Source organism: Somniosus microcephalus, unplaced genomic scaffold, assembly GCF_052327205.1.
Source record: "Somniosus microcephalus isolate GS21.2 unplaced genomic scaffold, FLI_Smic_1.0 unresolved_chr1, whole genome shotgun sequence".
Lineage (NCBI taxonomy): Eukaryota > Metazoa > Chordata > Chondrichthyes > Squaliformes > Somniosidae > Somniosus > Somniosus microcephalus.
The window spans coordinates 167,213,041-167,228,614 of record NW_028225179.1 but is presented as its reverse complement, the minus strand read 5'-3'; the positions used below and the strand labels follow the sequence as shown (position 1 = coordinate 167,228,614).

The 15,574-nt window shown below is 49.9% G+C and overlaps 1 protein-coding gene across 1 annotated transcript in view; it reads right to left on the bottom strand.

The window, feature by feature from the left end:
* Positions 1-4,023: 4,023 nt before the first annotated feature.
* LOC147096506 (nucleoside diphosphate kinase 5-like) overlaps positions 4,024-15,574 on the bottom strand; it is a 37,275-nt gene continuing 25,724 nt past the window's right edge. The window contains exon 6 of the mRNA XM_085975308.1: positions 4,024-4,256. Within this exon, the coding sequence (XP_085831434.1) occupies positions 4,164-4,256 (93 nt within the window). The 3' untranslated portion in view covers positions 4,024-4,163. The remainder of the gene's footprint in view (positions 4,257-15,574) is intronic.

The window sequence follows — 15,574 nt, the reverse complement described above, 5'->3', positions numbered from 1 at the left end:
GGGTCGGGTGGGGGGGGGGGGGAGAAAAGAATATCGGACGGGTCGGGGGTCGGGTCAGGTCGGGTCGGGTGGGGGGGGGAGAAAAGAATATCGGACGGGCTGCGGTTCGGGTCGGGGGTCGGGTCAGGTCGGGTCGGGTGGGGTGGGGGAGAAAAGAATATCGGACGGGCCGCGGTTCGGGTCGGTGGGAGAAAAGAATATCGGACGGGCCGCTGTATTGTTGGGTTCACTCTCCCGGTACCTCCTTCACACTGCCCGGCTCGGCCTGCAATCTCCTACCCAGGAGGGAACTCTGTGACCCTTTGCCCTGCTCAGCGTAAGTCGTGCGCCACTCTGGTCATGTCGTGCGCATGACTTACGCTGAACGAAAAAACTTTCGGTTTTTAGAGGTTTTCGGAAGTTCGGATAAAGGATAGTCTACCTGTACTGCCACACCACCTCCTATCTTTCCTGAACACCTTATATCCAGGAATATTTAATACCCAATCCTGCCCTTTTTTGAACCAGGTCTCCGTTATTGCCACAACATCAGGGGTCTGGACAGAGTAGATAGGGAGAAACTGTTCCCATTGGCAGAAGGGTCGAGAACCAGAGGGCACAGATTTAAGGTGATTGGCAAAAGAACCAAAGGCGACATGAGGAAAAACTTTATTATGCAGCGAGTGGTTAGGATCTGGAATGCACTGCCTGAAAGGGCGGTGGAGGCAGACTCAATCTTATCTTTCAAAAGGGAGTTGGATAAGTATCTGAAGGAAAAAGATTTGCAGGGCTCCGGGGAAAGAGCGGGGGAGTGGGACTAGCTGATAGCCGGCACGGGCTCGACGGGCTGAATGGCCTTCTTCCGTGCTGTAACCATTCTATGATTCTATAACATCATATTCCCATGTGGCTATTTGCGCCTACCTTGTTTACTATGCTTCGTGCGTTCACATACATACACTGTAAACATATCTTAGACCATCATCTGTGCTATCTTAGTCTGACCCCACCTATTACCTTACTATTTCTTACTCTAGTGCTAGCTGTCTCTCCCAATCCTTTGTGCACTTTGTTTCTCCTTTCTAATGCTACATCCTGGTGCCCATCTCCCTGCCAACTTAGTTTAAACCCTCCCCAACAGCACTAGCAAACCACCCCCCCCCCCCCCCCACGAGGTTATTGGTACCGGCTCTGTTGAGGTGCAACCCGTCCGGCCTGTACAGGTCCCACCTTCCCCAGAACTGGCCCCAATGCCCCAGGAATCTGAAGCCCTCCATCCTGCACCATCTCTCCATCCATGCATTCATCTGCTCTATCCTCCTATTTCTATACTCACTCGCGCATGGCACCGGGAGTAATCCGGAGATTACTACCTTTGAGGTCCTGCTTTTTAATCTCTTTCCTAGCTCCCTGAAATCTGCCTGCAGGACCTCATCCCTCTTTCTGCCTACGTCGTTGCTACCGATATGGACCACGACCTCTGGCTGTTCACCCTCCCCCCTCAGAATGTTCTGCAGCCGTTCAATGACATCCTTGACCCTGGCGTCAGGGAGGCAACATACCATCCTGGAGTCATGTCTGCGGCTGCAGAAACGCCAGTCTGCTCCTCTAACTATCGAATCCCCTACCACTATTGCATTCCCTATCTTCCTCCTCCCCCACCCCCTGTACAGCTGAGCCACCTGTGGTGCCGTGGACATGGCTCTCACCAGTACTCAGAACAGAATACTGGTTGGAGAGTGACATGCACTCAGGGGACTCCTGCACTACCTGCCTGGTCTTCTCCTTCCGTCTGGCGGTCACCCATTCCCTCTCTGCCTGCACACTCCTTAGCTGCGGGGTGACCACCTCCTGAAACGTGCTATCCACGTGGCTCTCAACCTTACGGTTGCACCGCAGTGACGCCAGCTGCTGCTCAAGCTCTGAAACCTGGAGCTCTGTACAATAAAAAACACCTTGAGTGAATTTAGATGCAGTACCTCAAATCGAACATTAAGGTTTACCTAGCGGAGGCTGAACGCCAACTCTCCGACACCTCCTCCTACCTCCGCCTGGACCATGACCCCACTACCGATTATCAAGCCATCATTTCCAAGACCATCACTGACCTCATCTCCTCTGGTGATCTTCCCTCCATGGCCGCCAACCTCATAGTTCCCCAACCCCGCACAGCCCGCTTCTACCTTCTTCCCAAGATCCACAAACAGGACTGCCCTGGTAGACCCATCGCTTCAGCCTGTTCTTGCCCTATGGAACTTATCTCTTCCTATCTCAACTCTATTTTCTCTCCCCTTGTCCAGTCTCTTCCCACCTACATCTGCGACTCTTCCAACGCCCTCCGCCACAGTTTCCAGTTCCCAACCGTCTCCTTTTCACCATGGACGTCCAATCCCTCTACACCTCCATCCCCCACCAGGATGGCCTGAGGGCGCTCCGCTTCTTCCTTGAACAGAGGCCCAACCAGTCCCCATCCACCACCACCCTCCTCCGCCTGGCTGAACTTGTTCTCACATTGAACAACTTCTGCTTTGACTCCAAATTAAAGGTGTTGCTATGGGAACCCGCATGGGCCCTCGCTATGTTTGTCTTTTTGTGGGATATGGGGAACGTTCTTTGTTCCAGTCCTACTCAGGTCCCCTCCCTCACCTCTTTTTCCGGTACATTGATGACTGTATCAGTGCCGTTTCCTGCTCTTGCCCTGAACTAGACAATTTCATTCACTTTGCTTCCAATTTCCACTCTTCCCTCACCTTCACATGGTCCATCTCCAACTCTTCCCTTCCCTTCATCGACTTCTCTGTCTGCATCTCTGGGGATAGGCTATTGACAAACATTCACTACAAGCCTACTGACTCCCACAGCTACCTGGACTACACCTCCTCCCACTCCGCTTCCTGTAAGGACTCTATTCCATTCTCCCAGTTTCTCCGTCTCCGCCGCATCTGCTCTGACGATGCCACCTTCCATACTAGTGCTTCCGACATGTCTTCCGTTTTCCTCAACAGAGGATTCTCCTCTATTGTGCTTGACACGGCCCTTGACCGTGTCCGTTCTATTTCCCGCACTTCTGCTCTTACCCTTCCCCTCCCTCCCGGAACCATGATAGGGTTCCCCTTGTCCTCACCTTTCACCCCACCAGCCTCCACATTCAACGGATCATCCTCCACCATTTCCGCCACCTCCAGCGTTGATCCCACCACCAAACACATCTTCCCCTCACCTCCCCTTTCAGCATTCCGAAGGGACCGCTCCCTCCGCGACACCTTGGTTCACTCCTCCGTCACCCCAACATCCCTTCCCCTTCACGCCTGCTGCCCTTGTCATTCTAGGTGGTAGAGGTCACAGGTTTGGGAGGTGCTGCCGAAGAAGCCTTGGCGAGTTGCTGCAATGCATCTTGTAGATGGCACACACTGCGGCCACGGTGCTCCAGTGGTGAAGGGAGTGAATGTTTAAGGTGGTGGATGGGGTGCCAATCAAGCGGGGCTGCTTTGTCCTGGATGGTGTCAAGCTTCTTGAGTGTTGGAACTGCACTCATCCAGGCAAGTGGAGAGTATTCCATCACACTCCTTACTTGTGCCTTGTAGATGGTGGAAAAGCTTTGGGGAGTCAGGAGGTGAGACACATGCCGCAGAATACCCAGCCTCTGACCTGCTCTTGTTGCCACAGTATTTATGTGGCTGGTCCAGTTAAGTTTCTGGTCAATGGTGACCCCCAAGATGTTGATGGTGGGGGATTCGGCGATGGTAATGCTGTTGAATGTCAAGGGGCGGTGGTTAGACGCTCTCTTGTTGGAGATAGTTATTGCCTGGCACGTGTGTGGTGCGAATGTTACCGGCCACTTATCAGCCCAAGCCTGCATGTTGTCCAGGTCTTGCTGCATGCGGGCATGGACTGTTTCATTATCTGAGGAGTTATGTGTGTCCCAGAAAATGCCAGCCTTCATCCCAAATGCTCAGCCTACATTCCAACACCCACAAACACAAACAAGCATGGGAACAGACACACTTTGCACATTGTAACGTAAATAATTCAACAAAACGTAAGTCAACTTACAGCAGAAATTTAATAACAGTAGTAATTTTGAATCATTGGAAATGTCTCAGATGCATTAAAGTTGGAAGTAAGCCAACCCGCCAAGTGATCAAAATGATGGTAGATCCCGCTGGTGGTGTGCATTTCCAGAATCAGAAGGGGCAGTCTGAGGGATCCGTCACCTCACCCTCCTGAATACAGGGTTTGTTGGGATTGTGGGCCAGCAGCCAGTCGGCCAGCCAGATCTGCAACAGGAAAATAAACCACGTAGCTTGTTAGTCCTTTGAAACGCTGAGACTGAATTAGTGCTCAAACCTCGTCCCTCGTAGCGAGAGGGTTCGAGTACAGGAGCAAGGATGTCTTGCTGCAATTGTACAGGGCCTTGGTGAGACCACACCTTGAGTATTGTGTGCAGTTTTGGTCGCCTTATCTGAGGAAGGATGTTCTTGCCATGGAGGGAGTGCAGCGAAGATTCACCAGGCTGACACCTGGGATGGCAGGAATGACGTATGAGGAGAGATTGGGTCGATTAAGCTTGTATTCGCTGGAGTTTAGAAGAATGAGAGGGGATCTCATTGAAACTTATAAAATTCTGACAGGACTGGACAGACTAGATGCAGGAAGGTTGTTCCCGATGGTTGGGGAGTCCAGAACCAGGGGTCACAGTCTAAGGATAAGGGGTAGGCCATTTAGGACTGAGATGAGGAGGAATTTCTTCACCCAGAGAGTGGTGAACCTGTGGAATTCTCTACCACAGAAGGCAGTAGAGGCCAATTCATTAAATATATTCAAGAAGGAGTTAGATATATTTCTTAAGGCTAAAGGGATATGGGGAGAAAGCAGGGACAGGGTACTGAATTTGGATGATCAGCCATGATCTCATTGAATGGCGGAGCAGGCTCGAGGGGCCGAATGGCCTACTCCTATCTTCTATGTTTCTCCATCGAGTGCCTTTTCATAGCACGGCCCAGTGGGGCACCAAGGTGCAGTGGGGAAAGAGTTAAACTGACATCGCTGGCAGTTTCCTTGAATAGTGTAAGGAAGACAGGGACTACCATGAAAGACCACATCCATAAAGATGCGGTCAAAGATGGCTGACCTTTGGAGAGATATAAAACAATTAAATGGAGACAGGATGCCTAGCATTTCAACTGCCCGTAAGAACTTTATTACCTAGGTTACATTCCAAGGTATCCTTTAATCAGCATTTAGCAGTTTGAGTGATTGATTGAGGAGGCAGCTTATACATGTTTATATCAAGATTCGTAACCAATCCGTGAAGGTGCATGCGGGCCAAGATCCAATCAGGTGGCAGGAATGAATTGTGCATGAGGCTGCCATGTGTATTGTAATGTATAAAAATGGAGTGTTTGCTGTAACAATTTGGAGAAGTCTGGCTAAGACAGAGCAGACTGTCTCCCCACCGGTGTAATAAAGACAACTTGACTATCGATTTAAAACCTTGTGTCACGTGTTAGTTTAAAATACTCCACAACAAAGTCAATGGTCCCAGGTTCCATTCCCGGTCTGCACAGAGTCGTCCGATCTCACCTATCACGCTGTAATTAGCCGCAGCTCCTGAAGTTTATTAGAATGATACAATCTTACAGCACAGGAGGAGGCCATTCAGCCCGTCCCACCTGTGCCAGCTCTTTGAAAGAGCTGTCCAATTTAGTTCCACACCCCAGCTTTTTCCCCATAACCCTGAATCAGTCCTCTTCAAGTACATGTCCAATTGGCTTTTGAAGGTTCCTGTTAGGGAATATATTTTAATAACATAGATTTTAATATGATTAAACTAATGATTTAAAGAAATCTGATTATGCTTAAGCTGACCACTGTCAAAGGATGGTGTGATGTATCAGATCCAATCACAGCTGGTAACGTCACATCGGCTGACTTAAAAATTGAGAACAATGAAAGTGCTGATTTAGCTTAACATTGAAAGTGCTGATTTAGCTTAACAAGAGAACAAAGGAATGAGTGATGTATCAGAGATCCAATCAGTGCGATGTAGCTGAACCAACCATAGCTCTGTATGCGTGCTGCTGAGCCAATGGTAATAAAGGGGGGACGGGTACATCTGCTGCTGTATAAAAACCAGCCATTTTGAACATGATGTCAGTTGCCGAAGGAAGTCAAACCGTGTAAATCAAGTGATGCAATAAATCGACTATTTAAAACTTACCACCGGACTTGCAAACTTTTATTTTAGTGTGTTGACCTCATCAGTGTGGTCCACTGAAATTAATTACCCGATCTAACAGTTCCTATAAAAAAAACTTGCATTTATAGAGCGCCTTTCACAGCAACAGGACGTCCCAAAGCGCTTTACAGACAAGTGCTTTCTGAAGCGTAGTCAGTGTTGTAATGCAGGAAATGCGGCAGCCAATTTGCACACAGCAAGATCCCACAAACAGCAATGTGACAATGACCAGATCATCTGTTGTTTTTTTACTGGGATGTTGGTTGAATCTTGGGAACATCAGTGCAAGTTCCTGCCCCCCGATCGCCACCCTGTGTCCAGTTGGAGAGTCAGCGCATGAGGTGTGCTCAGTTGTGAAGTCCTTGACAGCAGGATAGCTTGTCGACACTCATTGTCTAGGTCCACACAGGAAGGAGGGTCACTTAGGTGAAGTTACAAGAGTGTTGCCGGCCCCTATGGATCTGGCCTTGGCGTGAGAGGAACAGTGCGGAGAGAGGGGGCGGGCGAGGAACCCTTCTCCTCTGTTCCTGCTTTGGGTATTGTTGTAAAAAGACAAAAACCACAATCTTCACCTGAAGTCATTGGAGCGTGGAATCGGGCGGGGCGTAAATCGAGCATCCGATCCCATCCGCCCCCGCTTTCCGCTGGGTGGAGTAGATTAAAATACCTCACAGAATAACAGGGAGGTGACACAGGACCCCGCAGAACTGGGGGGTGTACGTACACAAATCTTTGAAGGTGGCAGGACAAGTTGGGAAGGCTGTTAAAGAAGCATACGGGACCCATGGCTTTATTAATAGTGGAATAGAGTACAAAAGCAAGGAAGCTAAACCTGTATAAATCATTGGTTGGGCCCCAGCTGGAGTATTGTGTCCAATTCTGAGCACCACACTTTAGGAAGGAGGTCAAGGCCTTGGAGAGGGTGCAGAGGAGATTTATTAGGGTGGTTCCAGGGCTGAGGGACTTCAGTTATGTGGAGAGACAGGAGAAGCTGGGATCGTTCCCCTTAACATAAGAACGTAAGAAATAGGAGCAGAAGTTGGCCATTTGGCCCCTCGAGCCTGCTCCGCCATTCAATAAGATCATGGCTGATCTTCTACCTCAACTCCACTTTCCTGCACTATCCCCATATCCCTCGATTCCCTTAAAATCCAAAAATCTATCGATCTCTGTCTTGAATATACTCAATGGCTGAGCCTCCACAGCCCTCTGGGGGTAGAGAATTCCAAAGATTCACCACCCTCTGAGTGAAGACATTTCTCCTCACCTCAGTCCTAAATGGCCGACCCCTTATTCTGAGACTGTGACCCCTGGTTTTAGACTCCCCAGCCAGGGGAAACATCCTCCCTGCATCTACCCTGTCGAGCCCTGTAAGAATTTTGTATATTTCAATGAGATCACCTCTCATTCTTCTAATGTCTAGAGAATATAGGCCTAGTCTACTCAATCTCTCCTCATAGGACAATCCTCTCATCCCAGGAATCAGTCTGGTGAACCTTTGTTGCACTCCCTCTATGGCAAGTATATCCCTCCTTAGGTAAGGAGACCAAAACTGTACACAATACTCCAGGTGTGGTCTCACCAGGGCCCTATATAATTGCAGTAAGAAGTCTTTACTCTTATACTCAAATCCTCTAGTAATAAAGGCCAACATACCATTTGCTTTCCTAATTGCTTGCTGTACCTGCATGTTAACTTTCAGTGATTTGTGTACAAGGACACCCAGGTCCCTCTGAGCACCAACATTTCACAATCTCGCACCATTTAAAAAATACTCTGCTTTTCTATTTTTCCGACCAAAGTGGATAACTTCACCTTTCTCCACATTATATTCCATTTGCCATGTTCTTGCCCACTCATTTAGCCTGTCCATAGCCCCTTGAAACCTCCTTGCATCCTCCTCACAACTTACTTTCTCACCCAGCTTTGTATCATCAGCAAACTTGGATATATTACATTTGGTCCCCTCATCCAAATCATTGATATAGATTGTGAATAGCTGAGGCCCAAGCACTGATCCTTGCGGTACAGCCAGCCAACCCGAAAATTACCCATTTATTCCTGCTCTCCGTTTTCTGTCTGTTAACCAATCCTCAATCCATGCTAATTGTAATGAAATCTGTTTGTCTTGATCCTGTATTCGTTTTGCACTCATGTATATTACCCTCCCCCACTGTGTATAGTTTCACTTCCTTTTTCCCGACTAACCTGGGAGGTTCCAGGTCTTGGCTCTTGGCTCCGCCCCTGACTTCTCTCACATAAAGATCCCAGGATCTGTATGACTCATTCCTGTGAACCAGTCGGCGTGTTGAGATGTTAGCTCTGATCTTAGTGATTAAAAGCCAACTTGTTTAAGTCTATAACTTCTAGTTTTGTGGTTATTGAAGGCCCATCAATTTTAATCACTAAAGAATACTAGGATGGATCGACTCCTAAAACCAGAGCGTCTGGACTTGGATCCACATTCTGCTGAAGCATCAAATCAATTTGGACACTGGCTCAAATGCTTCGAACTCTTCACGGGGGCCTCATCCGCTAGCGAGGTAGATAAACTGAGTCTACTGACTACTCGCGTAAGTCATCAGATTTATTCGTTCATCCGGGACGCCACCTCTTACACGGAGGCCATCACTATCCTGAAGGCCCAATACCAGAGGCCGGTAAACGAAGTGTACGCCAGACATCTGCTGGCTACACGCAGGCAGCGACCAGAGGAATCAATGGACGATTTCTTACAGGGCCTAAAGGACCTGGTCCGGGACTGTAACTGCAAGGCCGTGACGGCCAACGCATACTCTGACGAATTGGTCCGCGATTCCTTCATCACGGGCCTCAAATCGAATTATATCCAGCAGAGACTGCTGGAGAAGGAGGTCCTGGACTTAAAAAAGGCAGTGGCCACTGCGCGATCGCTGGACGTGGCCCAGAAAAACTCTGACTCTTATTCTTCCGGCCATGCGGCCCTCACCGCCTCGTGCGCGCCGAGGGGGCCGCCATCTTGGAATCAGCCATCTTCCCCATCCAGGTCTCAGACCAGCTCTACGCCGCCGGAGTCCCCACACAGAAGTTCACCCAGGAGTCCTACTAGAGCGGCAATGTCTCGAGGCCCGAAATGCTACTTCTGCGGCCAGGCCAAGCACCCCAGACAACGATGCCCAGAGAAGGACGCTACATGCTTCAAATGTAAGAAAAAGGGGCATTTTAGCAAAGTCTGCAGGGGGAATCCGATTTCCAACTCCGTCACCACCTCGTGCGTGCCGTGCGGGCCGCCATCTTGGGATCCTCCATTTTTTCCCGACTCAACAGCCGCCCAGGGCCCAACAGTGGCTTCGATCACGGTGGATCAATCCAGGCCACACCCGTTGACAAAATCCATGATGGACATACAGGTAAACGGGAATTTAACGAAATGTTTAATTGACTGTGGGAGTACTGAGAGTTTTATCCACCCTAGCCTGGTACGGCGGCACTCATTAACGATAACCCCTACACGGAGCAGAATTGCTATGGCTGCTAAGCCCCACACTTCGGACATTTTGGGCTACTGTGTGGTAACACTGACTGTAAAAGGCACGGACTACAAGGATTTTAAACTCCTCGTGATGCCAGAACTCTGTGTTAATGTAATCTTGGGCCTGGACTTCCAGTGCCACCACGAAAGTGTCACGCTAGCATATGGCGAGTCCCAGCCGCCACTCACAGTCTGTGGCCTATCAACCTTAAAAATCAGCCCGCCCTCTTTATTCGCTAATCTCGCTCCGAACTGTAGGCCCATAGTGACCAAAAGTAGACGGTACAGTCTGGAAGACAGACACTTTATCAAGGCGGAAGTGGATAGACTCCTGCGGGAAGGCATTATTGAATGCAGTACCAGCCCGTGGCGTGCCCAAGTAGTCATAGTTAAAAATAGCGAAAAGAAACGGATGGTAATTGACTACAGCCAGACTGTTAATATTTATACCCAGCTGGACGCCTACCCTTTACCCCGCATATCAGAAATGGTCAACCAGATTGCGCAATACCGAGTCTTCTCGACTATCGACCTCAAATCCGCGTATCACCAGCTCCCCATTAGAACGGAGGACCGCCCATACGCCGCCTTCGAGGTGAACGGGCGCCTCTACCATTTTCTCAGAGTGCCCTTCGGGGTAACAAATGGGGTCTCAGTCTTCCAATGTGAGATGGACTGCATGGTTGACGAGAATAAACTACAAGCTACCTACCCCTATCTGGACAATGTCACTATCTGCGGGCACAACCAGCAAGACCACGATCTAAACCTTGCGAGATTTTTAAAAACTGCCCTAAAGCTGAATCTAACCTACAACGAAGACAAATGTGTCTTCAACACAACCCGTCTCTGTATCCTCGGCTGTGTGGTGGAAGATGGGGTAATTGGACCGGACCCTGACCGATTACGCCCCCTAAAGGAACTGCCCCTGCCACACAATCCCAAAGCTTTAAAAAGGTGCCTGGGATTTTTTTCATATTATGCCCAATGGGTGCCCAATTACTCTGATAAGGCCCGACCCCTCATTAAATCGACGTCCTTCCCACTATCAGCTGAAGCTCGGGAGGCTTTCACCAGTATTAAACAGGACATTGAAAGGGCTGCAGTGTGTGCAATGGACGAATGCATTCCCTTTCAAGTCGAAAGCGATGCGTCAGACTTTGCCTTAGCTGCGACCCTCAATCAGGCTGGGAGACCTGTGGCCTTCTTCTCCCGAACCCTTCAGGGACCTGAAATCAGGCACTCTTCTGTCGAGAAGGAGGCACAGGCTATAGTGGAGGCAGTGCGGCACTGGAGACACTACCTAGCCGGCAAACGTTTCACCCTGCTCACCGACCAGCGGTCGGTGGCTTTCATGTTTAATAACAAACAAAGGGGGAAAATCAAGAATGACAAAATACTCAGGTGGAGGATCGAACTATCCACGTTCGACTATGATATTATGTACAGGCAGGGAGCCCTTAATGAACCCCCAGACGCCCTATCGCGGGGAATGTGTGCCAGCATTCATACGGACAAATTACAGGGTCTCCACAACGACCTCTGTCACCCAGGGGTCACCCGACTATACCATTTTATAAAGTCCCGCAATCTGCCCCACTCCATCGAGGAGGTCAGGGCAATGACCAGAGCCTGCCGCATCTGTGCAGAATGCAAGCCTCATTTCTACAGGCCTGACCGTGCACACCTTATCAAAGCCACACGGCCATTCGAGCGCCTAAGTCTGGACTTCAAGGGACCCCTTCCCTCTGCCGACCGTAACGTATACTTCCTCAATATCATTGATGAATATTCCCGCTTCCCCTTCGCCATTCCCTGCCCAGACATGACCAGTGCCACGGTCATCAAGTGTCTCTGTAATCTATTCTGCATGTTTGGCATGCCGAACTACATACACAGCGATAGGGGGACATCATTCATGAGTGACGAGCTGCGCCAGTTCTTGCTCTCGAAGGGGATAGCCACTAGCAGAACCACTAGCTACAACCCCCGGGGTAATGGGCAAGTGGAAAGGGAGAATGCTACTGTTTGGAAGGCTGTCACGTTAGCCTTAAAGTCAAAAGGCCTTCCGACCTCCCGCTGGCAGGAAGTCCTCCCAGACGTACTCCACTCCATAAGGTCTCTGTTATGTACTGCCACTAACGCTACCCCTCACGAAAAGATGTTCGTTTTCCCCCGGAAATCCACCTCGGGCATATCTCTACCCGCGTGGCTGACGTCTCCGGGGACAGTACTATTGTGGAAGCACGTGAGAGGCCATAAAACGGACCCCCTTGTGGAAAAGGTACAGCTCCTCCATGCAAACCCTCAGTACACCTATATCGAATACTCCGACAGGCGAGAGGACACTGTTTCCATAAAAGACCTCGCTCCCTCGGGGAGCGGAGAGAACGATGGGAGACTACCCGATGAAGACCTACACTACAAAGAGACAGGATGCCCAGAGGTATCAATACCCAACTTTAACCTGGAGGACACTGCAGATAACCTGGAAGACACTGCGGAGGCACCAGAATCCACTCCCCTAGAGGCACCCCAACCGGCTTTGCGCCGATCACGGAGAACTGCAAAACCTCCTGACAGACTCACTTATACCAACTTTTAAGAAACATCACCCCGATGGACTAAATCTATAGAAGGGGTGAATGTAATGAAATCTGTTTGTCTTGATCCTGTATTCGTTTTGCACTCATGTATATTACCCTCCCCCACTGTGTATAGTTTCACTTCCTCTTTCCCGACTAACCTGGGAGGTTCCAGGTCTTGGCTCTTGGCTCCGCCCCTGACTTCTCTTACATAAAGATCCCAGGATCTGTATGACTCATTCCTGTGAACCAGTCGGCGTGTTGAGATGTTAGCTCTGATCTTAGTGATTAAAAGCCAACTTGTTTAAGTCTATAACTTCTAGTTTTGTGGTTATTGAAGGCCCATCACTAGTATATTACCCCCAATCCCATGAGCCCTAAATTTGTTTAATAACCTCTTGTGTGGCACCTTATCGAATGCCTTCTGAAAATCCAAATACACCACATCCATTGGTTCCCCCTTATCTATTCTGCGAGTTACAACCTCAAAAAACTCTAACAGATTCGGCAAACACAATTTCCCTTTCATAATAACAGCAGAAAATGCTGGAAAAACTCAGCGGGCCAGGCAACATCCGTGGAGAGAAATTAGAGTCGAAGTTTCGGGTCGAAACCCTTTTTCAAAACTGGAAAGGAAATGAAATAGATCGAAAGGCAGGGCTGGGAGAGAACAAAAGAAGTGAGGAGACATTAAGAGGTATTCAAAACCAGACGAGATGGTGATAGGACGAGTGGAGACAAAAGATGGCTCAGATTAGGTGTGAAATGTGCTGGCAGAATGGGAGACAACTGCCATGTGGGAGAGAGAAACGGGGGGGGGGGAGGGAAAAACCAAAACAAAGGTGTGGATAAAAAAATAAGTAAAAATGTAATAGGGGCCGAGGTTATGATCTGAAATTGTTGAACTCGATATTGAGTCCGGAAGGCTGTAAAGTGCCTAATCGGAAGATGAGGTGCTGTTCCTCAAGTTTACGTTGAGCTTCTGTGGAACAATGCAAGAGGCCAAGGACGGTGAGGTCCGAGTGGGAATGGGGCGGTGAATTAAAGTGACAGGTGACCGGAAGCTCGGGGTCACCCTTACGGACTGAACGGAGGTGTTCCGCAAAGCGGTCACCCAATCTGCGTTTGGTCTCCCCAATGTAGAGGAGACCGCATCGTGAGCAGCGAATACAGTATACTAGATTGCAAGAAGTACAAGTAAATCACTGTTTCACCTGGAAGGGGTGTTTGGGGCCCTGGACATTGGGAAGGGGGGAGGTATAGGGGCAGGTGTTACATCTCCTGCGCTTGCACGGGAAGGTGCCAGGCGAAGGGGAAGGGGTGCTGGGGGTGATAGAGGAGTGGACTAGGGTGTCTCGGAGGGAGCGGTCCCTACGGAATGCTGAAAGGGGAGGGAAGGGGAAGCTGCATTTGGTGGTGGGATCACTTTGGAGGTAGCGGAAATGGTGGAGGATGATCCGTTGAATGTGGAGGCTGGTGGGGTGAAAGGTGAGGACAAGGGGAACCCTATCGTGGTTCTGTGAGGGAGGGGCAGTGGTGAGGGCAGAAGTGTGGGAGATAGAACGGACACGGTCGAGGGCCGTGTCAACCATGGTAGAGGGGAATCCTCGGTTGAGGAAAAAGGAAGACATGTCGGAAGCACTGGTGTGGAAGGTGGCATCGTCGGAGCAGATGCGGCAGAGACGGAGAAACTGGAAGAATGGAATAGAGTCCTTACAGGAGGCGGGGTGGGAGGAAGTGTAGTCCAGGTAGCTGTGGGAGTCAGTGGGCTTGTAGTGAATATTGGTCAATAACCTATCCCCAGAGATGGAGATGGAGAAGTCGAGGAAGGGAAGGGAAGAGTCAGAGATGGACCATGTGAAGGTGAGGGAAGGGTGGAAATTGGAGGCAAAGTGAATGAAATTGTCTAGTTCAGGGCGAGAGCAGGAAACGGCACCGATACAGTTATCAATGTATCGGAAAAAGAGGTGAGGGAGGGGACCTGAGTAGGACTGGAACAAAGAGTGTTCCACATATCCCACAAAAAGGCAGACATAGCTAGGACCCATGCGAGTACCCATGGCAACACCTTTGATTTGGAGGAAATGAGTGGAGTTAAAGGAGAAGTTGTTCAATGTGAGAACAAGTTCAGCCAGGCGGAAGAGGGTAGTGGTGGATGGGGACTGGTCGGGCCTCTGTTCAAGGAAGAAGCGGCGCACCCTCAGGCCATCCTGGTGGGGGATGGAGGTGTAGAGGGATTGTATGTCCATGGTGAAAAGGAAGCGGTTGGGGCCAGGAAACTGGAAACTGTTAAAGTAGCGGAGGGCGTCCGAAGAGTCACGGATGTAGGTGGGAAGAGACTAGACAAGGGGAGAAAAGATAGAGTCGAGATAGGAAGAGATAAGTTCCATGGGGCAAGAACAGTCTGAAACGATGGGTCTACCAGGGCAGTCCTGTTTGTGGATCTTGGGAAGGAGGTAGAAGCGGGCTGTGCGGGGTTGGGGAACTATGAGGTTGGTGGCCACGGGGGGAAGATCTCCAGAGGAGATGAGGTCAGTGACAGTCTTGGAAACGGTGGTTTGATGTTCGGTAGTGGGGTCATGGCCCAGGTGGAGGTAGGAGGAGGTGTCGGAGAGTTGGCGTTCAGCTTCCGCTAGGTAGAGGTCGGTTCGCCAAACAACAACAGCACTGCCCTTGTCAGCAGGTTTAATGACAATGTCGGGGTTGGATCTGAGAGAATGGACTGCTGCAAGTTCAGAGGGAGGTAGGTTGGAGTGAGTGAGGGGAGCAGAGGGGGAGGGGTCCAGGTAGAACGGGAATTCTGAAAGCGGGAGAAAGGGTCAGTCGTGTGGGGGGAAGACTCCTGGCCAGAGAAGTGGGCATGGAGATGAAGGCGGCGGAAAAAGAGCTCAACATCGTGCCGAGCTCGAAATTCATTGAGGTGGGGGCGTAAGGGGATGAAGCTCAGGCCTTTGCTGAGGACTGATCGTTCGGGGTCAGAGAGGGGAAGGTCAGAGGGGATAGTGAAAACGCGGCAGGGGTCCTGGGACTCAGTGAAGTTACTACTAACACTACAACAATAACCAGCCCCAGGACAGTGACATCGTAACACAGAGAATTCGACCCAACACAATTGTCACTAAGCAAAAGGAAAAATATCTGTCATATTGGGCAGAAACAACAAAAACCCAAAACAAACTCAATTGCTACTTGGCCCTAAACAGACAATACAACATGGCTGATTACCTGACCATGGTAAAGGATAGCAAACTGAGAAAAACC